The sequence below is a fragment of the Sciurus carolinensis genome, chromosome 8 (genome assembly GCF_902686445.1).
Source record: "Sciurus carolinensis chromosome 8, mSciCar1.2, whole genome shotgun sequence".
NCBI lineage: Eukaryota > Metazoa > Chordata > Mammalia > Rodentia > Sciuridae > Sciurus > Sciurus carolinensis.
Window position 1 is genome coordinate 68,606,355 of NC_062220.1, and position 24,473 is coordinate 68,630,827.

At 38.5% G+C, this 24,473-nt stretch overlaps 1 protein-coding gene across 1 annotated transcript in view; it reads right to left on the reverse strand.

Annotated features, from left to right (window-relative positions):
• Window positions 1-24,473, reverse strand: part of Lamb4 (laminin subunit beta 4) — a 100,712-nt gene that overhangs the window by 11,978 nt on the left and 64,261 nt on the right. Inside the window, exons 20-30 of the mRNA XM_047562692.1 lie at window positions 24,136-24,279; window positions 22,694-22,925; window positions 22,123-22,280; window positions 20,298-20,522; window positions 19,182-19,402; window positions 15,177-15,273; window positions 12,514-12,889; window positions 9,323-9,483; window positions 6,408-6,613; window positions 5,345-5,548; window positions 2,453-2,597 (exon numbers count right to left, since the gene is read on the reverse strand). Of these exons, the coding sequence (XP_047418648.1) occupies window positions 2,453-2,597; window positions 5,345-5,548; window positions 6,408-6,613; window positions 9,323-9,483; window positions 12,514-12,889; window positions 15,177-15,273; window positions 19,182-19,402; window positions 20,298-20,522; window positions 22,123-22,280; window positions 22,694-22,925; window positions 24,136-24,279 (2,169 nt within the window). The remainder of the gene's footprint in view (window positions 1-2,452; window positions 2,598-5,344; window positions 5,549-6,407; window positions 6,614-9,322; window positions 9,484-12,513; window positions 12,890-15,176; window positions 15,274-19,181; window positions 19,403-20,297; window positions 20,523-22,122; window positions 22,281-22,693; window positions 22,926-24,135; window positions 24,280-24,473) is intronic.

Below are 24,473 nucleotides of genomic sequence, written 5' to 3' on the forward strand. Positions count from 1 at the left end.
GCAGTTAGGGTGTGGTGTCCCAAGCATCTGTCACTCTCCAGCTCCTGACTGAACACCCATTATGTACAAGGCACAATGTTGAGTCCTGCAGGGAAAACTAGAGATGGGTTAGACATAGGTCTTATTCTTGAGGCTTTAAGGGCAGTGGGGATATAGAAGTCCAGGGTATACAAATATTGATCATAAAGCAGAAATGGTAAATGAGACAAAATGCTGTGGATTCAGAGGAAGGAGAAAATACTTCAGGAAAGACTTCAAACAGGCATTGAAACTGGGTCTTGGGGGATTCAGGTTAAACTGACAGAGTGCATAGAGTGTGGGGAGGGATAAGAGGCTAAGCCGAGCAGCTTGCAGAAAGCCAAAGCTCAGGGTGGTGCAAGAAACAGTGCATGTGTTGAAGGGCATCTAAATTGGCTCCATAGCTTGGCTATTGTGAATTGAGCTGCTATAAACATCAAAGTGACTGTGTCACTGTAGTATACTGATTTTAAGTCCTTGGGTGTAGATAGAAAAGTGAGATAACTGGATCAAATGGTGGTTCCATTCCAAGTTTTCTAAGGAATCTCCATACTGCTTTCCAGAGTGGTTATACCAATTTGCAGTCCCACCAGTAATGTATGAGAGTACCTTTCTCCCCACATCTTCATCAACACTTTATTTTTACTTCTATTCTTGATCATTACCATTCTGACTAGAGTGAAATGGAATCTCAGTGTAGTTTCAATTTGCATTTCTCTAATTGCTAGAGATGTGAACATTTTTTCATATATTTTTGACTATTCATATTTCTTCTGTAAAGTGTCTGTTCAGTTCCTTTGTCCATTTGTTGATTGGGTAGCTCAATTCACAATAATGAAGCTATGGAACCAACCTAGGTGTCCTTCAACTGATGAATGGATAAAGAAAATGTGGTACATATATACAGTGAATATTACTCAGCCAAAAGAAGAATGAAATTATGGCATTTGCCAGCAAATGAATGGAACTGGAGGTTATCATGCTAAGTGAAGTAAGCCAGTCCCAAAAAAATAAAGGTTGAATGTTCTCTCTGATATGCAGATGCTAACACACAACAAGGGAGGGTGGGAAGGGGAAGAATAAAGTCCATTGGATTAGACAAAGGGGAAGGAAGGGAAGGAAGTGGGGAGGTGAATAGGAAGAACAGTAGAATTAATTGGACATAAATTTCCTATCCTTGTATTTGAATACACAACCAGGGTAACTCTGCATCATGGACAACCACAAGAATAGGATCCTAACTAGAATAAGTTATACTCCATGAATGTGTAATATGCCAAAATACATTCTACTGTCATGTATATCTAAAAAGAACAAATAAAATAAAAGAAGCAGTGCATGACAACCAGGCACAGTGGTTGCTGTGGAGCAACCCAGTGACTCTGAAGGCTGAGGAGGATTACAAATTCAAAGCCAACTTCAGTAACTTAGTGAGGCCGTAAGCAATTTAGTGAGACCCTGTCTCAAAATAAAAACCAAAAGGGCTGGGAATGTGTCTCAGTGGGATGTCACCCCTGAGTTCAATTCCCAAGACCAAAAAAAAAACAAAAAACCAAACAACAAAACAGAACATGGACAAGAAGGTACTAATATAATCCCCAGAAACATTGAGATAGAAGAAAACACTTGGCCATGGGAATCTCTTATAAATATTAAAGATTAATGAAGGGATTGCAGAGATTATAATGGACACCCCAACTGTCAATTCACTCACATGGAGAATGTTAAATGATTAAATTTGGAAATGTTCATGGAAAAGGAAGCCAAAGATTAATTCCACATTGTGTTGTATCTTAACTGCCTTATTTGCTCGGCATGGTTTCAGATCAATTTCCTAATACAGTATTTGATTTATCTTTAATAGTTCTTTGGAGTTTAGGCCAAACCTTTCTCAAAATACAGTACAACTAATGTGGAATCAAATAGTGTCTTTTACTTAGTCACAGAGAACCAACAAATAACTTGGCATCAGTAACAGTTAATGATCTGTTAGTATATTTTATACAATAGCAAGCTGGCATTTAAAAAATGATTATTATTTTCATTTGTCATGTCTTGATGTCATATCAATTCTGTCAGCAAAGTAAATTACTTAATCCTGACACTGGGACATCTGATAGAGTCATCATGTTGGAATTTCTTTTTTTCAAAAAAGTAAGAAAACTTTAAAGAATGAATTCATTTGTTTGGAATTTTAACTAAATTCTAGGATTTATCACTAAATTAATCTTATATAGAAAGTCATAATTTTTTGGCCCAGAGTTAATATTTTGAGATTATTCTTGTTAACTAATTTAGAACCAAGGGGTACATAATTTTTCTGATTTAGGAATGTCATTTCTGATTAATGTAATTTAGATTTGGTTATAATGCTTGAGTATGAATTTTTAAAAGCGAAGAAACAAAAATAATTCTCATATTGTAAACATATTACCTAACAAAAAGTTCTTCACTTTTTTGATTAAAAGATTCAGTTTTTCTTCTTCAAATTCACTTTGGTTTTTCATATTTGCCAGTTTCTCATTTAGCTGCAAGACATTGTTTTTGGAGACTTCTGCCAGTTTATTTATATTTTTGATCTGGAATAAGGGAAAAAAAAAACAATGAAGAAAGTATGAAAAGACTAAGCATATTCCCTGATATTTAATTACCTAGCTGAATCAAATAAAACTGTCACTGAAAACTAAATAGAAGTCTAGACACTTAAACTACAAATTCATTTTAAAGGACTCTTAATTGGCGATTAATATCTGTTTCATTATCATGTTTTCCCAGTAGCATAAATTTGCCTTTTATAACATTGTCAGTGATCAGAATGTTATTTGAAAACATTATAAACCTAGCACTAATACATTTTCCTAATATCAGTCGAAAACACGAGCTCTGTTTTAATGAGACTTTTACATTCTCCAACGACTTGCACAGAACTCACCAGGACTCCTTGCCTGTGTGGCCACCATGTTTAACAGGTTGAGAAAGGTTTCTTTTATTTAAGTTAAAATAGTTACTCTTCTAAACATTCCTTCACTTCAAGTAACGTACTTTCTTTGAAAGCTAACAAGAAAGCATTCTTTCTCTTAATAAATGAGCTTGACCTGAGAGTGGGCTACAAAGATAAATTCCAAACACTTTGTGCTTTGGTGGAGGAACTGATAGGCTAACAACCAGAAGTGCAAATTCTTAATTGTGATTTGAGAAAGGTCATGGGCATTTTCTTGGGATTCCAACAAATTAGAGAGAGCCGGGAGAAAAGCAGACAGCAATAGAACAATATTGCCAACAAGCTGAGCTTTAGTGAATAAATTAATTGTGACAGAAATAGGGCCAATTAGGATCAAATATAATTAGGGGGGAAATATACCTGCCTTTATTTCTCCACAAAAGAAACCTCCTTAATTTGAGCCATAAAGATTTTGTGAAAAAGGATGTATGTTTTGGTCATTAGCAAGTGATAAAATAAAAAAGAAGCATTTACATGATGAAATATATGTATCTTAATTTTTTTTTTTGAGAGTTGGTCCTTAATTCTCTAGACCTGTCTTAATTTTAAAATAGGTTGCTATCTATTTTAATGGGTATGGATAGCAGTAAAATGCAAATTCCAGAGATAAATATTCTAGACAGGAAAGCACCAAGTGATAGATGAAATCTCAGAGTAGATTAGTTGATACCATATTCAGAAAGAAAGAGATTGCTAAATTATTTCACTCTTAAAACATCTCTCTGCAATCCATCTCTGTCACAATTGATTGTTGAGAATTCTCTCACAATCTCTTCTGGCACTCTTCTGCCTTCTAATCAAGAGGAAAACAGTACACCATTCTATCAGCATGGCAATCCCTCTCTCATCCTTGTCCAGTCTCCCATTTATGGGCTGGTTAAGCCAGATTCTGCTAATACAGACTTCAGGGGTTATCTTTTAGCAATGATACCCTAACACTATTATTAACTTAATGATAAAATCAAGCTGCAATCAAGGTTCGAGGATGTATTTTTTTTTTTTTTGAAGAAGGAGCAATATAAGAGTTTAAAATTATATAAAACAATTCAGTTGAACCACTGGGACTTAAGACCAGGATTTGCAGTCATGACTGCTGCTGTATTCCCAACTTCTAGATCAGTGTCTGGCACATGTTTGCATATTTGTACATATCAGTGTATATTTGTGAAAACAATGGAGAACTACATATAAGTGAAAAACTATGTAGCAATACAAAATTGTGACCATGTATACAGAATTGTTCATCATTTAGTACATGTAGGAATATTTCTGGCTTGGGTCATCAGATACTTGCTCTAGAACTTGGACTCTATAGCAAATAGACAAGGATGTCAGGGATGTGTATGTGTTTTTCTAGGCTGCAGTTCTCACTCAAAACCCTAGCTTGATCCTCTACAGTTCTCTTAATTCTGAGACCCAGAGGTCCTTGCATGCATTTCTTTTTTGGTTTGGGAGCTGGCTTTTCTTACTCACAAATGAAAATGATGGCTGAGAGATATTCAATGCATGTTAGTTTTAAAAATGCCAGTCCTTAAATTTTTTCTTCTTTGTCAATGGCTCTATGTGCATTGTCAAAATACAAGTTGTATCATTATTGTTTTCAAAAACCAAAGAATTCAATGCATCTGGGGTGGGGGGAACTAAAGAAGGGCTAGGGATGCAACTCAATGGAGAAGCACTTGCCTAGCATGTCTGAGAGCTTGGTTTTATCCCCAGCATCAGGAAAAAAGAAGGAGAGGAAGGAGAAGGAGAAGAATAAGAGTAAGAATCACCTAAAGAAAGCTGGGTGATTAAATATGATCCTCATTTATAAATATGACCAGAAAATAAACAGAGACAATCATAATAACTTTATCATGTCTATCAACATAGGAAGGAGTTCAAAGCCTAAGTGTATATTCCTATTAAAATATTTTCTAACATTAAATTCTAACATGAAAATTTGTGTACTCAGTAGAATTTCAAATATATCTTTGAATTTATGAAAAATTATTCTTTGCTTTGAGAGAGCTATAGGTTTCAAAACTTTAAGGCTACCTTTCTATGTAATGTTTGCTATTAAAACAAAAGTCCACACAAGTCTATGACCTACAAAAATATTCCTTGAATTGTTTCTCTTTTCTTTCTTTAATACACACACATACATACACACACTCAATGTTCACATTTACATCTATATTTTAATATTAGAATACCTAATTTTTCAGTCACTCGAACACCCAAAATGTAGAATCTCTCACTTGGAAGTTAAATGGCACTTTAAAATTTCTCAGTTTTCTTTATTGTTACAACTTTACAAATCAAGCAAGAGAAGAGATTATATACCTGATTCTTCAATCCTTGAGCCTGGTTGTTCAAATTACGAACCACAGATTCTGTCTCCTGGGCTTTTTGGAGGGCGTTGCTTGAGAGGGTTAGAGAGCCATTACAGTTGGGACCACCACATCGCCTGTGACCCTCAGTGCCCTTGCAGAGAGCGCCCCCACAGGGCGAGAGACTACATGACAAGTTCCCTGGTTCTCCACACACCTCAGAGGAGAAAAGATTTATGTTAAAAGACAACCTGCTGGAGGTTTTCTAACACCACTGAACTCTTTGAAGCAGGGCATTGCTTTATTCATGTAAGTTTCTTCAATGATTGTTCAAGATTAGTAAATGGGGTTGGCCAATTAAGTGTTTCCTAGGTAACTAGGTAAACTGAATAACTACCTAAATTATTTCCCAGTGTTGCACCAATACACCATTTTGTATTTTGGGGAAAAATAGTCAAATTTTAGGGTTTCTATGCTAATTTAATTGTTATTCTTTTAAAAACAATGGGTATTAATTTAGCTGAGCACAGTGGTGCATGCCTATAATCCCAGCAACTTGGGAGGCTAAGGCAGGAGGATCCCAAGTTTGAGGCCAGACTCTGCAAGTTAGCAAGACCTTGTGTCCTGAAAATAAAAATATAAAAATGACTGTGAATGTACCTCAGTGGTAAACAGCCCCTCAGTTCAATCCCCAGTGCCAAAAAAAAAATAGGTATTAACTCTTACTTATAATGAGTAAAAGGAGTGAATGCCCACAATTTGTACCATTTTGGAAAGAGTAAATAATATAAAACAATAAAGTTAAGCAATAATATTTTAATTTTAATTAATTTAATTAAATTAAATTTTAATTAATTTAATTAAAATTAAAATTAAATATAAACATATTTATATATTTTGATAAAAGATATATTATATATTATTTATATATTATATATTTGAATTGCTCACACCCTTTATTAATCTAAATTTAAAGTAAGTAAAAAATAAAGTATAAGACAGGGAGATACAATTGAAAAGGTTTGTATACCACGTAGAATCCATTAACACTTTTACAGACCATTATGAATATTTACCTTCTCGTTCAATATTTGGATTTCTGGTATCTTAATCTGCTTTAACTTTTCCAATGACAAAGTTTCTTTTGAGGTCAGTGTATCTAAAATGGTAAGCAAGCTGGTCCTGGTGTTTTCAGAGTTATTTATGATGGAACCAGTTTTATTAGTTTTCTTTTCAGCAGCTGATGATATGTGGTAATACTTCTTGATGTTTTCCAAGGAATCTATATCAACACAAATTGAGGTAAGATAAATTCTGTGAAAAATGAATGTATCATCTTTCACAATGATCATTCCACAGTTTGACTACTTACTGTCTTGGTCTAAATTTTCACTACAAAATTTCAAAATCCTCTTGCTTGATTTTGCCTTTAATGAGGTAGAAGACAGATAGTGTAATAGATCTGGACATAAGAGATACACAGCATTGACATTCAAGTCCCCTGGGATGGGTTTATCCACTCTCTACTGCCTGGGTATGTCTTAGAGCAAATCAGTTAATCTCTTAGATTTTGTTTCCTTATTTGAAAATCTCTGAAAATACTTCATGAGGATCAAGTGAGATAATACAAAACATTCTGTAAAATGTGCCACAAATATAAGGTGTTCACTATAAACACCTATATAAACTAATATGATAGAACAATTAAGTTTACTTGACTGTATAGACCAGCAGTGATAAACTATTCAGCAAAATCCAGAGAATTGATGTTTTAGGCTTTGCTGGCCATGATGTTTTTGTCCTAATTACTCAACTCTGACATTGTAAAGTGAAAGCAACACAGGCAAGATTGTGTTTTAATGAAATTTTATTTGCAAAAGGAGCTTACTGTCAGGAATTGTCCTAGGGCTGCAGTTTACAGACCCCTGATGTTGAGGCTGATAATGTTAACTAAGGATAATTTGTTGAGTGTTTTCTTTTTCTTTTTCTTTTCTTTCCTTTCTTTCCTTTTCTTTTTGTTTTTTTTTATACTGGGAATTGAGTCTGGGGGTGCTTTACCACTGAGCTACATCCCCAGCCCTTTTTTATTTTTTATTTTGAAAAAGGATCTTGCTAAGTTGATTAGTGCCTCATTAAGTTGCTAAGGCTGGTCTTGAACTTGCGATCCTCCTATCTCAGCCTCCCAAATTGCTGGGATTACAGGTGTGTACCAGAGCACCTGATTGCTAGTTGTGTGTTTTCTATATGCTTATACTTCATTTTCTTCTTCAGTCTTCAGCAAACACAATGAAGAATATATTTATGTAATCATTCTCATTATACAAATTAGAAAACAAAGGCTCTGGTGAGGTAAGTTATTTGCCAAGATCTCACTGGAAAGATAGTTAGCCAGGATTTGAACCCAGGTAGTTTGACTCTAAAGCCTGCATTCTTAACACTTCCGTTTTCTGTGTTTGTGATAAAACGTGAATTCATGAATGTAATAAGGTATATTTTAATAGAAATTAACATACATTAGACTTTTACACTGTACCTCCACATTTTGGGAACAGAGGACCAAGGTCCTCATCTTTACTCCCTACATAAGCATATCTAAGCACGAGATAACCACACCTTATCTTTTAAACTTTCTGGTTCTTACCATTGTCATACTCTTAATATATCATGTTTCTCATTTATCATGAAAAAAAAATAAGAGCACATTTCTATTTCTTGGAATGATTTTTGACTTTTATTTATATGACAGATTTATCTCCATCCTGTGAGACTCTGTTCAATTGCCACCTACTCCCTGAAGCCTTTCCTAATAAGCCCATGAAGAATTCAGTTCTTGTTATTCTGCTTCCAAAGCAGTTGCTAGTGTTAACATTGTTTCTATTCCTGTCTCCCACAGCAGACAGGAATAACTCAAGGGCAGGTCCTTGCTCTGTCATTGCCATATCTCTCTACTCACCAGCATAGTTTCAGGAATAGAGAAAAATCTGGGTAACTACTATTGGATTGCAAATTCAAGAGGACTGGCATGTAGGTAGTTTCACTTTATCCTCCCTGGCTTGGGGTGACCTCTGATGGATCTTGAGTTCTTTCAGTGGGCACTTTATTCCAGATTAGGAATATGAGTAAATTGTGCTAAGCATCATTAATAGATCTGTGGTAGAACTTATTTCACTAAAATTTAGGCATTCTTTAGGGAAATTGGGCATTCCTAATTGCTATATTTTTTGCTCCCTCTTTTGGGTTGAAATTAGATGAAAAACATGTGCACACACATGGACTAAAGCAAAGCAGCAATGTTTATGTCTTGACATGGGTTCATATATATTTTCTCCTTTCTTCTCAATTAGACAGGGTAGGTATACTCAGTATTGCCTCCCTTGTTAGTAACAGGTTGTCCATCACCAAATATAACATGGGTGTCATCTTAGACAGGAGATGAGCTTCACAAAGCTTTGTTTAGAGTTCCATTCCTTCTTTAAGTTGATCTTGGCTTTGGCATGGCTCACATTCAGATTTAAGAACTATGCAATATGAAGTCTAGTATGTTGCATGACTAATTCCTACAAAGTTCTTAAGAGAAATGTCGCATTTAGTTCTTTTTGCTGCATATTCCTTTGTATTTGTGGTAGTTCGAATAGTTGACACCCAGGAAGGCACAGAAAGTTCTCTCTCATTTGCGTATAGCCATGTTAGAATTTCTAAGTTGCTGATTACTCAAGACACCTTGTAAGGCTTGGCATTAGATTACATTGGATTTTAGTGTTTATTTAGAATCAGATATTGTTACCTTTGTTATTTTGAGCAAATATTATCCAGGCTCTGCAATATTTAAAAAATTGACCTCTCCATGTACAAACAATACCTTTAATGGGTGGGTATGCATGTTCTAAAGTATTCAGGTGCCATGAAAGTATGGGATGACTCACAAATGGAATGCACTACGGATTTCATCAAACTTCATGCAGAAACAGTCAAAGACCATTTTCCCTCTTACCTGCAGTGCTTGCATTAAGAAGGCTGGACTGCAAATCAATGTTCTCCTGAACATTTTCAAGTAAGAGGTCTGTTTCATTCCTCATTCTTACTATGGTTTCTTTCAGATCTTGGAATTCGTACACTGTTTTCAATTGTTCACTTAGATGTGTGATTTGTTTTCTGTTGGAGAAATGAGGGTAAATATGGTTACTGAGGGTAGGGTATTACACTTGATATATTGGTGAAAAAGCAAGCCACATAAATTGCCCTTATTATCTTGGGTGTCCTCAGTTAGAAGGGACCCAACCCCCATATACACAATGTTTCATTTGAGTCTATAATTCTGTTTATGGTTCATCTCTTTCCTCTTAATTAAGCTTCCTGAAATATTTCATTTAAACTAATACCTGTATACCAGTTCTGGCAGAATAAGCATTTTTTTTCATGCTGCAGGGACATTTTTCTTATTTATTGGAAGCATTAAAAATGTGTCCCATCTAATTTTCTTTTTTTTTTAATTGTAAACAAATGGGGTACAACTTGTTTCTCTGTTTGTACATGAAGTAGAGGCGTACCGTTTGTGTAATTATACATTTACATAGGGTAATGGTGTTTGATTCATTCTGTTATTTTTCCTTCCCCCCACCCCTCCCACTCTTCTTTTTCCTCTGTATAGTCCATTCTTCCTCCATTCTTGCCTCCCTCCCACCCCGCCTTAAGTATCATCATCCACCTATCAGCGAGATTTTTGAATCTTTCCATTTCAACTGTTTATGCTCTCTCTTTCTTTGCTTTGCATTTTGAAACGTGTTCAGATGTGGCCCATTTAAATCAATTTAAAAGAGTCCATCTACCTCTGACTTTCAACACATGATTAAAAAAAGAACATCTCACCCAGCCTAAGGTAAACATCAGTTCTTAATTTAGAGTGAATCTGTGTTCAACAATTTCAGTGCCCCTTTCTGTGCAGGGTCTTAACTTTTAATTTCCATGAGAGACATGGTGATCATGTCCTGGATATATTTTTTCCTATCACCTTCCCTTTGATAGTGCATACTTTTGTCCCATTTCAGTTTGCTGGGTCCATCATACGCAGCTGGTTCAAGTAGATTATGAGTATACCCTTTGTGATAGAGAGTATAGTTAAGGAAACATGAATTTATGGAACTAATTTATCTTGGCACAAGTACAGAACATTAGCTAATGCTTTCTAGGATTTTCTTCTCTTTTCTATAGACTTCTCTTTTCTTCAGGCTTTAATGGTCAAAACCATGATTCTTCAGGCTAATAGTGATAACAATAAAAATAATTATTGTTATTATTTTTGGTATTCCTTAGATACTTAGTATGTGCTAAATACTATACTAAGTGTCTTATCTTGAGTAATTCTCCCAAGAATTCTATGAAACAAACATCTTGTCTTTTTTTTCAGGAAGAAACTGTAGCTTGGAGAAGTTAAGTCACCTGCCTGAAGATACACAGATCTGGTGGATTCAAACCAGGGAGCTCTGACTTCCCAATTCATGCTCTTGGAGCCCCGGGTTCTCTGTCTTGCTGCTCCCCTTTGGTTTATAATTTATCCAGCAAATGTTCATTATATAACTATACCTGACCTTGGGAATACACGCACAGGAGAAGGCAATCCTGCCGGGGAGTCCCCGGTGAGGCAATGGCAAAGGAGCACAAAAGAGGTGGGAAGATGGAATAGGAAATGCAAGTCCTCCTCTGAGGAGCTTGGTAGCCTCCATCTTCTCATGGCTGCAGGCCTGGCGCTGGGACTCCCTTCTGCTGTCTTCTCTCTGGCTCTGCTTAGGGCTCCTGCAGTCTTTTTGAAGATTGACTCATTCTGCTTTCTTGTTGCTACACTGACATTTTGCCGACATCTATAACCACAAACCAGTGGTCCATGGCCTACACTCATCCTCAGGCATGTTTTCTTTGGGCCACATAGTGCCCTTTACAAGTGCTATTGGGTTAGCTGCCCATACTTTAAAATGGGGACATTTTATGAAATCTCTGTGTCTGACATCTCATGAAAAACAGGAGGATCTGGTAACACAGGGCCTAAGTCTTACAGGGCAAAAGTCATTAGAGGGTAGAGATGTGTTTGTTCTCATTGGCTAGTTTGACTTGGCCATGTGATCTCCCTGGGTCCTATCACTCTTTATGAGGTGGTGGGCCTTTCTCTGAACTATACAAGTAGGCTGTATCTCCTTCCTTGTGTAACTTTTAAACAATTGTCATATATATATCTGGGATATGTGCATATGGATAATGAATGACCTTAGAGTTACATTTGAGTTATGTGTGACATAAAACTCTATAGCTTCAACTATTCCTCAATTCAGGAACATTCAATGGGGAGAAGGGACATTTTATTATATTACCACACTTTTTGAGATTTCTTAGTAGACGATGAGTTTCTGTGAGGATAGAAATTGTACCCAGTTCATCCAGGTTTTGCCCAGGGCAAGTTGGCTTGCTCTGCCTCAGGAGTATACCTTCCTAACTCTGCAACTCTGCTATTGCAGAGGGAGAGCAGCCACAGAGGGTACATGAATACATGAGCTTGGTTATGTTTCAGTGGAACTTGATTCACAAAAGCAGGTGCTGGGTTGGATTTGACCTGTGGACTGTAGTTCGCTGATTTCTGGCCCAGAGAAACCAATAGACTCTTGAGAAATGGTTGATGAATGGGGAAAAAAAAAGGAATCAATAATATATAATAAAAACAATCTTGCATTTGAAGGAATACCACACTTGTTATAAGACTGCACACTAATGAATGGGCTTATAAACAATTGAAAATTTTGGGAAAATTTAGCAAGTTTTCCATAAGTGCTTTGATGAAAAAAAATAAATTATTTGTATTAGAAACTACTCTACTTCCAATTTCTTGTCTTTCAGCTCTGCTGGATTTGAACTTCCCAATTAATCTCCTTTCTCTTTGCAGCGCTAGGGTGGACTCATGCCCTTGCATGTGCTGGGCAAGCGCTCTACTACTGAGTTACATTCCCACCTCTCAATTAACCTCTTATTGATTGTCTTTTTGTTATAATCAATGGCATCGGGAAAAAATCACATACAATTCTAACAAGGTAAGAAAGAGACAGACTGGTTATTAACTGAACACTTATCAATTCCCTGATGTCAGTGAAGGTGGAGGCAGGAGTCGAGTTGAGCTATCTTCCCCTCAAGCACAGAGCTTACCTAATAGAGTCATGATAATCCTTGACTTTTAAGAATTCCTCAGATGAGAGAACAGGATGTTTCAAAATCCTCTCTATTTCAGTCATGTTCTCTCTGAGGCCTTTGAAGTCGGCCTCACAGACAGGCAGGGTCTCTCTTTTATCTTCCATGTTAGCGGCCAGTCTCATTAACCCTTGCACTGCTTTGGAGAGGGAAGAAATGGCTTGGTCCCATTGATCAAAACACAAGTGACATCGAAGACAAGTAGGGAATTCCTGGCTATGACCCCGGGCACACTGGTCACATCGCTGGCCACTGACACCCTCTCGGCAGTGGCACCTGCCTGTGTTCGGGTCACAGATGGACTTCTGGGTTCCTTCCCTATTGCAGTCGCATGCTAAAAAGGAAGAGAAAAGGAACAGAGAATGTCACTTGGTCTTTTGCTTATGACTAGCTCAAGAATAAAGTTCTCTCTTCTCTCCTGGGAATCTTTCCAACATGTTTCTAAGTTGACCATTAAAAACAATACAATTTCAGAGATCTGTGATTGCACATTAAAATATGACATGCCTCTGCATATTTCACTAACAGATCAGTTCATGGTTTCTCTATGGAAAATATGAGAAACTACTTTTATTGTGTGAGTGTGCACATGTGGGTTCTTCATCTATTTGAGGGAGACCAGTGGATTTAATAGTGGGCAGTTCTAGTGGCTCCGCTGCCACCTCCAAGGCTATTTCACACATGCCACTGATTCTAAGAAGTCCCAGGTGTGCTGGGTGTGCTGACCCACGTTGTCTTCCAGTACACAAGGGGACTATTTCATTCTCAAAAAGTGGGTGAATCAAATGTATTCTGTCTTAATTTTGAAATATTATCTGATGCCCCAAAGCACTTTATTTGAGTAAGTTTCCGATCAAATCAGAGGCTGGAGGATGTGGGGAGCTATTGACATCACTGTGATCTCTAAAAGGTTAGGGAATCACTAGTCCATGTCTTTGGATTAATTGCAAGAAGCAAATGATTTAAAAGGCATTTGACAGCTTGAATGTAAATAAGACCAATTACAAATACAAACTGATTAACACTCTAAACTCCTCAACTAGATATTATCCAGCACATTCAGATTCAGTCCAGGGGCTTCAGCAGGAAGACCTGGGGGCAGCATTATATCACTTCCCCAGCTGGAAGACAAGTTTCCCCCACACTAGCTTCTCTTCCCCAGGAGCTTTAGCTGAGTCTGTGACCTGAGTTGACCATTTGTAAAGTTTCTCTATTGCTTCACAATAAAAGATTAAAGCATTTTTATGAAATAAGATTATTGGAATGTAAGATGGATATGGAAAAAGAGGTCCTCTAAGACAGAATGTCCAGGAGTCGACATTTCTCCCTGTTTTTTGTTTTTCTTTTTTTTTAGGGGTGGTAGTGTTGGGGATCGCACCCAGGCCTCTGCATGCTCAGCAAGCACTCTACCACCGAGCTACACCTCTAACTCCTCTGCCTGGTTTTGAAATTAACAGTTCCATTTACAAAACTAAGTGCAGTGAGCCTGGAGAAAACTGAGAGTTTTGGAGGGGGCAAGGGAAGAATGGCAATATTTTTAGCCATAAGAGATCATTTACACAGAAATGGAGAGAAGGAAAGGGTTACCCTGCTTGGCAATGTAGGGGTGACCATGATGGTAAGACATCACATTTGATATTTCTTTGGACTGACCTCCTTTGGAAGCTGATTTTAAAAGGAGATTAAGAAATCCTGTCCCCTAGAATCAAAAAAGACTCTAAATTTGCACTGTTCAATGTGGCACCCATTAACCGTTTGTGGCTATTTAAAATGAAACAAATAAATAATTCTTTTCCTCTGTTGCAGTACCTGAACTTCAAGAGCATGCTAGTTACCTGCAGCTTGTGGCTCCTGTGATGGGCAACATGGAGGCTGAACATTTCCTTCACTGCAGAAAGTTCTATTGGACAGAGCTGCTTGAAATGCTACTGTTTAGGGCTCGCACAAGTAATGAAGGCCAGTGGAACAAACTCCAGGAGGGCAGTGCTGTCACATTGTTTGTTTACCACCTACAACATCCAGCAGGTGTTCTATGAATGCTTACTAACTAACTATGGGATAGACCCAGAGTCATGAGGGTCACTTTGAGGAAACATCTCTGTCTCTGGCTTCCTATGCCTATCTCTCACCCTCCACCTCAGTCCAGAGTGGTTAATTTTTCCCCAAACACTTGCAAACATCAGAAAATTGTCTACAAGTCATGGCCCTAGAGGTCTGCTCCCCTATAATGGATTCGAGGAATTTTTTTTTTTTAAGTCAGGGTCTCGCTGTACTGCCCACTTGGCCCCAAACTCCTGGACTCAGAGATCCTCCTGCTTCAGCCTTCCAAGTAGCTGGGACTAAAGGCATGCCTCACCATGCCTGATACAATTTGGAGGGATTTGAATATGGGCTACAAGTTTTTAATACAGGCTAAAAATTTTAACATAGGAAAACACTTTTTTATAGAGTTATATAAATATTAGTTTCAAAACACAGATAAAACTTTGTGAATTTTCAAATGAAGTCCACCTCTAAAATCAACTACCAAATGAAGGAATTCAAAACTCAGTGGGTTCCTCATGTTCCTGTGGCAGGGCCAGCTGACTGTACTCACATGTTCTTAGAGCTTCAATACTTACGAAGGCATTGCCCAAATGGGTCACCATAATAATTTTCCTGGCACTCACTGCAGCGTTTCCCGCCATAGCCCAGTTTGCACAGACATTGGCCTGTAAGCTGTGAGAACAGTCACGGGTGAGGAAGGGACGAGGTCTGTGGTGTGAAACATCATGCATTTGCACAGGGAACATTTTTTCCTCTGGTGACTTAGAACATACAGCTGTGCAAAGGCAGAGTAGGATGATTCCCACGGCCAGCAAGCACCCTGGACAAAACCGAGACTCAGGAGCTAATGTGTTTTGGCGCCAGGCTATTGGATATACCGCCTGTGTCCAGCTGTTCAGGGACAGGTGGCCCCAGTTGGGGAAACATACAGAGATGTAAATGAAAACAAAATGCTTATTGGGAAATGGGCCACATTCTTTCCCTCTACAGTTATGGGAGTTCCCCCATAACAACGAGAGAAAGAGAGAGAGAGAGAGAGAGAGAGAGAGAGAGAGAGAGAGAGGCCAAGGACCTGGTCTAACATCCATCAATTAATTTGGCAAGTAATGTTTCCGTTAAGGAATGTACAATGTAGATTCTGTAAACTGGATTACTTTATTTTGCTAAAATAAAAGAAAAAAGACATTTTTTTGTACTTTCTAGTTAATCATCTAGTGACTGTTGGTGAACTGTGGGGGAGAAGGTTAAACTTTCTTGAATCCTTCCAACTGGATTATTGATTAGCTTTTCTAAAAACTGAGGAGTTAGAAGAAAATAGGTGAAAATACAAACATAAATCACTATTGTAGTGGTCCTAAATTATGCTTGACCAAATCTGCTTAAACATCAACTCTGTCAGAAGATTTCCAGTAAATCAGCAGCTAGATTCACAAAGCGACTGGATCCACCAAGCTTCTATCCATCTTTCGAGTTCTCATTAACTTCTGCTTAAGAAAAGGAAACCATGGGGAGGTTGCTGCCCTCGAGGGCTGTTGTACTGCTGGTTGGTCTGGACTGATGGACAGTTTTTTCTTTACTGATGCATAACCTGCCTCTTTGTTCCCATTGTTCTGAGTCCTGTCTTGTGGAATTGTACAAAACAGGTAGCCTCCCTCTTCCTCAACAAAAGATGGCCATCTCAACTGGCCTTTGCGTCACTTCACCAAGTTGCCTCTAATTCCTTCAAACTTTCATCACACAATAGCATGGTTCCACCCCTTATTCTAGTTGCCTTCCTTTGGACATAAGCTTTTTTTGGTCTATATTACATTTAAAATACAATGCTTATGGGGGGCTGGGGTTGTGGCTCAGTGGTTGAGTGCTCGCCTAGCATGTGTGAGGCCCTGGGTTTGATCCTCAGCACCACATAAAAAATAAAATAAAGGTATTGTGCCCACCTACATCTAAAACAAAATATTAAAAAAATACAATGCTTAGTAGAAAGACAAATATTGACCACTCTCATTCATATGCATGTGGAAGCTTAAAAAGTTGATATCATAGATATAGAGTAAAATGAAGGCTGGGAAGGATAAGGGAGGGGAGGATAGAGAAGGGTAGGTTGATGGGTACAAAAATATATTTAGGAGGATTAAGTTCTAGTTTTCCATAATATAATAGAGTGACTAGTTAATTATTAATACATATTTCAAAATAGCTAAAAGAGAGGATTTTGAATATTCTCAACACAAAGAAGTGATAAGTAGTTGAGGTGATGGATATGCTAAGTATCCTCATATGATCATTACACACTGTGAATATGTATCAAAATATCATACTCTGTTCCATAAATATGTACAATTACATTGTGTTAATTAAAACTTTTCAAAAAATTATTTAAAAAATATGGTGCTCAGAAATGATGTTCCTGGAGCTCCCTGATCAGCAGAGTGGATTTGGAACAGTGACTGTCCTGAGTTGGCATGGTGTGACCCTGCTCCAGTTGGAATAGGCATCACCCCTTTGGCAGGCCTGGCACACTGCTGGCTCACTTGAAGCTTGAACTCGCAAGTGAAAACTTTCAGATCTTTTCACAGGAGCTGGTGCCAAGTTATTACTCTCATCCTGTATCTATGCAAGAGATTTTAAAAACCTAATTGCACAACTTTACTTTTCCCCCTGTTAAACATTTCCTTTTGTTTCTAGCCTACAAGATAGCCTGTTAGGATATCTGGCCTCATGTGCTGTCTTTTGCACATTAGTTGACAGCTTTGCAGTATCTGCAAATTTGAGAAGCTTCTTTTTCCAACTCCTCTAAACTGTTGATGAAAACATTGGACAGCACATTTGGATGTCTCTGTGGGAATGCACTAGGGGCTACCTCCTGGCTGACACAGAGACATTTATCAGTAGTTGTTTGAACAGCTGGGAATCTAATTGTTCACAATCTTCTCTATACTCCAATGAAAAGTGTTTCCTGATTATAGAGAGTAACCTTCCATGTGGGATCCATGATGGACCAAACGACCCAAAGTACCCTTGCCATGAGTGCTTTTTGGTTAAACCAATGTCATCTGACCTTCAGCTTCATAGGCTGCCTTTAGTTTCCATGGCTGTTGTGTGATACTTCCCAAAGGGTCTAAGAAGCATTCGAGACAAAGCAGTTATCTATGTTAGAAGTCCGTCGTAAGTCAGGAAGCCAAGCAGTCGCGAGGAGTTCTACCAATATATTCCATGGTTAGTGGCTACAGGTATGAAGGGAACACAAAATATGGGTGTGTTCATCTCGCATCCAAATCTTGGATTCTAACACTAGTATCCAGTAAAGGAACCAGCACTCATCGGAGAAGGGGCTGATTCTAGGACTGGGGCAGGAAATATGTAAGATGAGCCCGAAGCATTTTTCAGTGTCAAAAATTAAGGAAGTACTTTGAAAAACCCTACAATTTGGGGGTATGTCAAAGGGATACAAGAACCTAATGAATGAGCTTCCAATGGCTAAAGTTGGAAAAATTTGAAAAATAAAATAGTGTTGGACCATAACCAATAATGTAAGTATCCACAAATCTGTGGTGATCTAAATTGAATAAATGAACAAACAGAGGACAATAGAAAAATCTCCAATGCAGAACCCTTCCAATAATTCATGGAGATACTCTGACCTCCAGGGGTGGACATAATTCCTTGCTGCCTAAGTGTGTGTTGTGCATGGCGACTTCCATCCAAGAATACAGTGTGCAAAGGAGGAAGAGAGTGACTTTAGAAGATAGAAACCTGACCAACACTACCTCTGCCTGGTGACCAAGATTCATATCAAGAGTGACAAATCATGTTAATAATATGTACCCTTAATATGACGTGATGAGAAGGGGAACACTTTACCTCCCAGGCCTTCTCGAAATCCATAGCTCAGTCTAATGAGGAAAACACTGAACTAATTTAAACTGAGGGACATCCTACAAAACACCCCTCAAAACTGTCAAAGTCATCACAGATAAGGAGAGTCTGTGAAATTGTCACAGCCAGGACTAGCCTAAGGAGACGTGATGACTCACTATCATGAGTTCTGGGTGGGGTCTTAACACAAAAAAAGATATTAGGTAAAAATTGAGGAAATCTGAATAAATAATGAAGTTCAGTTAATAATATATCAATCCTTGTTCATTAATTGTGACAAATATATCATAGTAGTGTAAGATGTTAATAGTAAGGAAAACTGGGTATGGGGTACAGTGTCTCTGTACAATCATCATAATCTCACAAATCTATTCTAAAAGAAAAAGTTTGCATTTTTGAAAAGGAGAATGGTATGTTTGTTTGGAATTGTGGATTCCGAAGGCATCTGTTTACTGAGGCCGAAGGAAAATGGAAGTAGGTAAGCTTAACTCTGAGACCCTCATACCTTTTTTTTTTTTTTTTTTTACCTTTTTTGAAGTGTTTTCATTCCTTAGTAACTAAATACCAACTCTGTCCCTGCATAAGGTTAATCATGTCTGAAAACAATAGCACATATAGAAAATATTCTTTACACATTTGGAAGCTACATTATAGTCAATTCGATTCTCACTCTGAATGCACTAGGAAGTTTTAAAATGTCTTGCCTGGTCACAGTGGCTACTTTGAGAGGTCCGGTGGTCACAGTCACATGGCTGACATCCTCTGCCAGGGACCAGATTCCAGTGCCCATCAGCACAACGGTCACAGGCCAGGCCTGTGACATTTGGTAGACAAGGGCATGCACCAGTGATAGGGTCACAAGGGCAAGCTCCCTCACCAGGGGGACACACAGTGGGACTGACTCCAGAAGGGTGGCAGGAGCATCCTGAGATAAGAAAGCTGTTGTTAGAAGTAAACTCAAGAATACTGGCATTTAACAAACCATGCAAACAGCTTTTTAGACCTGGATGTGTCATTTCTCCAAAGGGGTCAGAGAAAACCCTCACAATAGCATAGAATTTATTAGAGAATCTAAACTGAACCCATTCAATTATTTTTTAATCTCCTGAAATGCCAGTTTCACGTGTGTCAATCCATTATGCTCTGGGAACTCACAGTAAGGATGACTATAAGCTTCACTTTCCCCTCATGCCGTTCACCAAAGCTCTATTTATTTAAATGATTTAAAAAAAAAAAAAAAAGGTTTACTAAATTGATTTGGGTTAGTGGAAATGGTTAAAAGATCCACTGATATTTTAGTACACTTTTTTTTCTCTTTCTCACAGAATCAAATCTCGGTCTTCCATACCAGCGATTCTCACATTTATACTTTAAAGCCACTTGATGAGCTTCTTAAAATACAGATTCCTGGGCCTCACAGAGATTCTGATTCTGTATGTCTGGAGTAGAGCCCAGGAATAAGCATTTGGGCCCCTCTACCTCACCCCAGCTCCAGGTGATTCTGGAATAGGTACCCTGTGGACCACACTCTGAGAAATGTGCTTTGAATCCACTAGGACAGGTGTTAAAGGCAAGAGTCACAAAAGGCAAATGAACAACCCCAGTGAGAACATTGAGATGCATTTGAGAGTGCCTGTGGTGACACTGTACTCATTTCTGTGGGCATGTTCAGTGCAACAGCCCCATCACCCAGGGGGTGCTGGGTGCTGCAGTCACTTGCAGAGACTAGCCTAAATGAAACCAGCATGGGAAAGCTGACAACACATTAATGAGCAGCCACTCAGCTACCACATTCATCCCAGGGAGCTTTGCAGACTTACTTCTGCAGGTCTGATTGAGGGCTGATCCAAAGTGACCTGGTTTACAGAGCTGGCAGTTTGGACCCTGTGTGTTGTGCAGACATCGAAGGCACTCCCCTGTTACCCGGTTGCAGGACTCTGGATCAGTTACATCTATGTTGTTGTTGCAGGCACATGGCTGGCAAGGTGTTCCTGAAACACTTGGATTACCATAGAAACCAGAAGAGCATTCTCCACACTGAACACCTGAAAGCAGGTAGCAGGAAAAGGGAACGGAATGAGGCCTGAGTGTTGGGTGTGTGGAGGGGAATTGATGTAAATAGAGAATTCTTGGACTCCTCTAAGATGATGAGAAGTCACACCTTTGGGGGACGAATAAGGAAGAGTATTCTAAATTAAATAAACGATTCATTTTAATGTATTATTCACTCAGAAAATTAAAAGGTCATACAGAACTAAGAAGTCTTTGGGAAGAGCAGATTCTACACTTCCTCAAAAACTAAGGAGTTGTGGGCACAGTATTTCTAAGTCCTCATGTCACCGAAGTTACTCTTGCATGCCCCAGGACTGAAAGTTCAGTGCAACAGTCCCTGTCCCCAACTTCCACCCAGTCTGAGAGGTGAACTGTGGTTAAAATGAGGCAGCTCTGAAGGGAAAGTGTTTAAAAAAGTGACAGCCTGGGAGGTGTGTCTAAGGTGAAGAAGGGTAAGGGCAGTTATTGATATATGTGAGCCCTTGTGGGTATTTCTCCCAAGCACCAAATGGAGAAGCCATCTTTCTCTCCAATACTCTTTTATCCTTCTAGCCTCCAGGGAACTGCAGTTGTTTAGGTGCCCAAATGGTGGATCCACTCTCCACGTTTTGGTTTATCCCCTTGGAAATGCCCAAAGATGGCCTCAGGGCTGGGGAGATAGCTCAGTCGGTAGAGTGCTTGCCTTGCAAACACAAGGCCCTGGGTTCGATCCCCAGCACCGCAAAAAAAAAAAAAAAAAAAAAAAAAAAAAAAAAAAAAAAAAGATGGCCTCAGTTCTTAAAAATGGACCCACCAAGCCAAACTCTGCTTGATGAAGAAAGAAGGGGCAAGAATTAACTGAGGCCACGTGTAACCTCAAATGTAACAGACAAGAAGAAAATCAGTCTTGTGAGTTTTTATTTATTATGGTAATTATTTTTGAAGGAAAAAAGTGTTGCCATATTTCCTAAGAATAACAAAATCAAATAGACCTCACAAGTTTTATCTTATTTGCATTATGTATTTGCATTCATGATTGAACTCTTTAAAATAAAAATTTTGATAGAACAACAGATACAAATTCTGAATTAGGACTTATGTAGTATCTGCACAATGCCCAGATCACTACTTGAAGACATTGAAAAAATTAGTTATATCTGTTAAATATCAGTCAAATTGCTTGCTTGGAATTATAACAAAGAATGCATTTGACTGATTAAATTTTATTATTTATTTTACATGTTTTATACATATGTATTGATGTTTTATATACATATAAAACATACATATCCTACTGATTTGCATATATTTTACTTAGCATGTGATAATTATAATTTAAATAATTTGACTTGATCTCATTAGGTCAGTTAATTTCCTAAAACATTATTTAAAAGCAATTATAGCTCAGTGGAATGAGTTTCTAATTGCCATTGGTGTTTGATTCCTTCAAATTCATTGTTCAGTAAAGGAGCAGCAATGCAGCAAATTGTGCCTTTTACTCTTAACCGATGTTCCGTACTACTCATTTGTCCATGGCAGATAAATTATGAACATGTGATTGTTTTCATATTGCAGTGTGGGATGGAAGAAAAAATGATGAACTATATTTCATACCTGCATAACCTTGAAGACAATTGCAGATTATATTTGACATCCAAGGATTCTGATAACAGGAATGGGCAAAATACTGATTGCTTGAGGGAACATTTGGACACAGGCAAGGGCGACAGGATTGTCCCAAAGAAGGATTTCCATAGTAACCGTCGATGCACCTGTCAAGGCAATTTTCTTTTACCAAAATGTGCCTGGGAAAAGGTCACGTGTTAGCCACTGTGGTTCTGCTATGCTTTGGGACAATGCAACTCTTAAAACTCAATATTTTAGAAGATGTTCATTTGCTCTGTACAAGTGCAGTTATTAAACTCAGTATAAGAGCTCTTTATGACTTACATGTTGGAGTAAAGGAACATGAAAACAATGTGCCAGGCAAATGTGTTGCTGATCTAATCAGACATTTTCTGGGTCATAAGATGACTCTGAAGGATGATGGAACCATTATCTCTCCCACCCTCGGCATTTGTTCTACGCTTAAATACTGTTGAGTCTTTACTCCGGAGGTCCTTCCTTGATAAATTAGAACAAAAATTTCAAAATCTAAAAATTAAAATGCATGTGAATTCCATACCTTTCACAGTTTCTTCCAGTCGTGAAGCCTCCACAATTGAAGCACGACCCTGTCTCTGGATCACAAAGTTCAGTAAACCCATTACAATGGCAAGGACGGCAGTTGGGAAACCCAAAGTAGCCTGCCAAGCACTGGTCACAACGGCGGCCAGTCACCTCTTTGTGGCAGGGGCACTGACCAGTTATTTGGTCACATACTGTGTTCTCTGAGCCTTGAGGATGGCAGTGACATGCTGGATAAAGCAAAGAGAATCATGTTGGGTGGTAGCAAGCAAAATGGTGATGGAGAGTTATAGTTATGATTTTTGTGTTCCCTGTTGCAAACCAGGTGAGTGAAATGAGTCAATAAAATGCTTAGAACAAAACCTGGCACATAATGAGTACCAGGCAAATATTTGTTAAATAACAATTCACTGATTTGTCCAATAAACAGAAGTTGTGAACAGCTGGGCCATAAACACTTGTTTATACACAAGAAACAAACAAGCAACATGCTTTCAATGACTTTCGCTTCTAAATATTAGTAGGAGTCAAAGTATAACTTCAATATTGTAAAAAATGTCAGAACCCTTCTTGGGATAGTCAGACTTTTCTTTTTGCTATACTAGGTAGTAGAGGCCCAATTCTTTCCTGATAAATTGCTGAATCTCTTGAGCCAATCTTTCCTGTACAAAAATGTAAGGCCTGTTGGTTTGATAGCGTGGTATACAGAAGAAGTATTTGCTCTCATGTGTAGATCTCTTTGCATATCTTAAGCACTTCATAAGATTTTTTTTTAAAGAGAAGAAAACGTAATAATGGACCTAGGTAGACACTGTTTGCTAGGTAGGCAGCCCCACCTAAGAAATGCCCAGGAAGGGGACCCTGTCACTGAATCATGACTGAAAAGATATGTTCCCCTACTGGAAAGGAGAATTAACCTACCTACCTATAGGTTTCATGGCACTTAAGATAGGTTTCAGTGGGGAACAACATTCTAATGGTTTATACTGTGAATAGAGAACTAAATACCCTGCATGTGAAGCCAGAGAGCTGAATTACCAATTGGCTGAAGGGACTGGGGGGTCCCTTCTTGCCTTCCCAGTCTCATCATTGTTCTAGCCTCTCTGGCCACTGGGCTTACAGGCTACGTCCTAAAGCTGGGTTTGCACAGCCAACTCCCTTCATGGAGTTCCCACTTTTACCTGGAGTACTACTGTCCATTTAACACAGGATGCAGACTTCCAGACACCAGATCACATCTTGTTCCTAACAGTACTCTACACTCAGTTGGGGCTGAATCAGTGGATGAATGTTTGGTAGAAAAATTTTCAGCACATTTTATCTACCTACAGCCTGAATAACGTAGTCAAGTTCCCAATGTCCCTTCCTTTAAAACCCCCACATGCCTCTGCCTGCTTTTGAAATGCCAAGCATGTTCCCCTCATGTCTTTTTCTACTTACAGTGACAGCCATGATGTCCCAAACCATAGCTTCCAGCTGAGCACCTGTCACAGCAGCGCCCAACCACATGAGGTTTACACTGGCACTGGCCTCCAAGTCGGCTGCAGCTGGATCCTACTGCACCCTGGGGGTGACACTTGCAGGCTGCATGGAAAAGAGGAAGGGAAGTAGAACCGAAGGGGGTGGCAGAGAAGGACCTTGCTCCTGGTAGGTCTAGTTCGCTTCTTTCTTTGGCAGCTCTCTAGCCCTTGACTCCCTCAACTGTTAAATGGGGACATTACAGGATCTACCTTATGGGACTGTGGTACAGCTCAAAGGCAATAATACCTGGGTAGTAC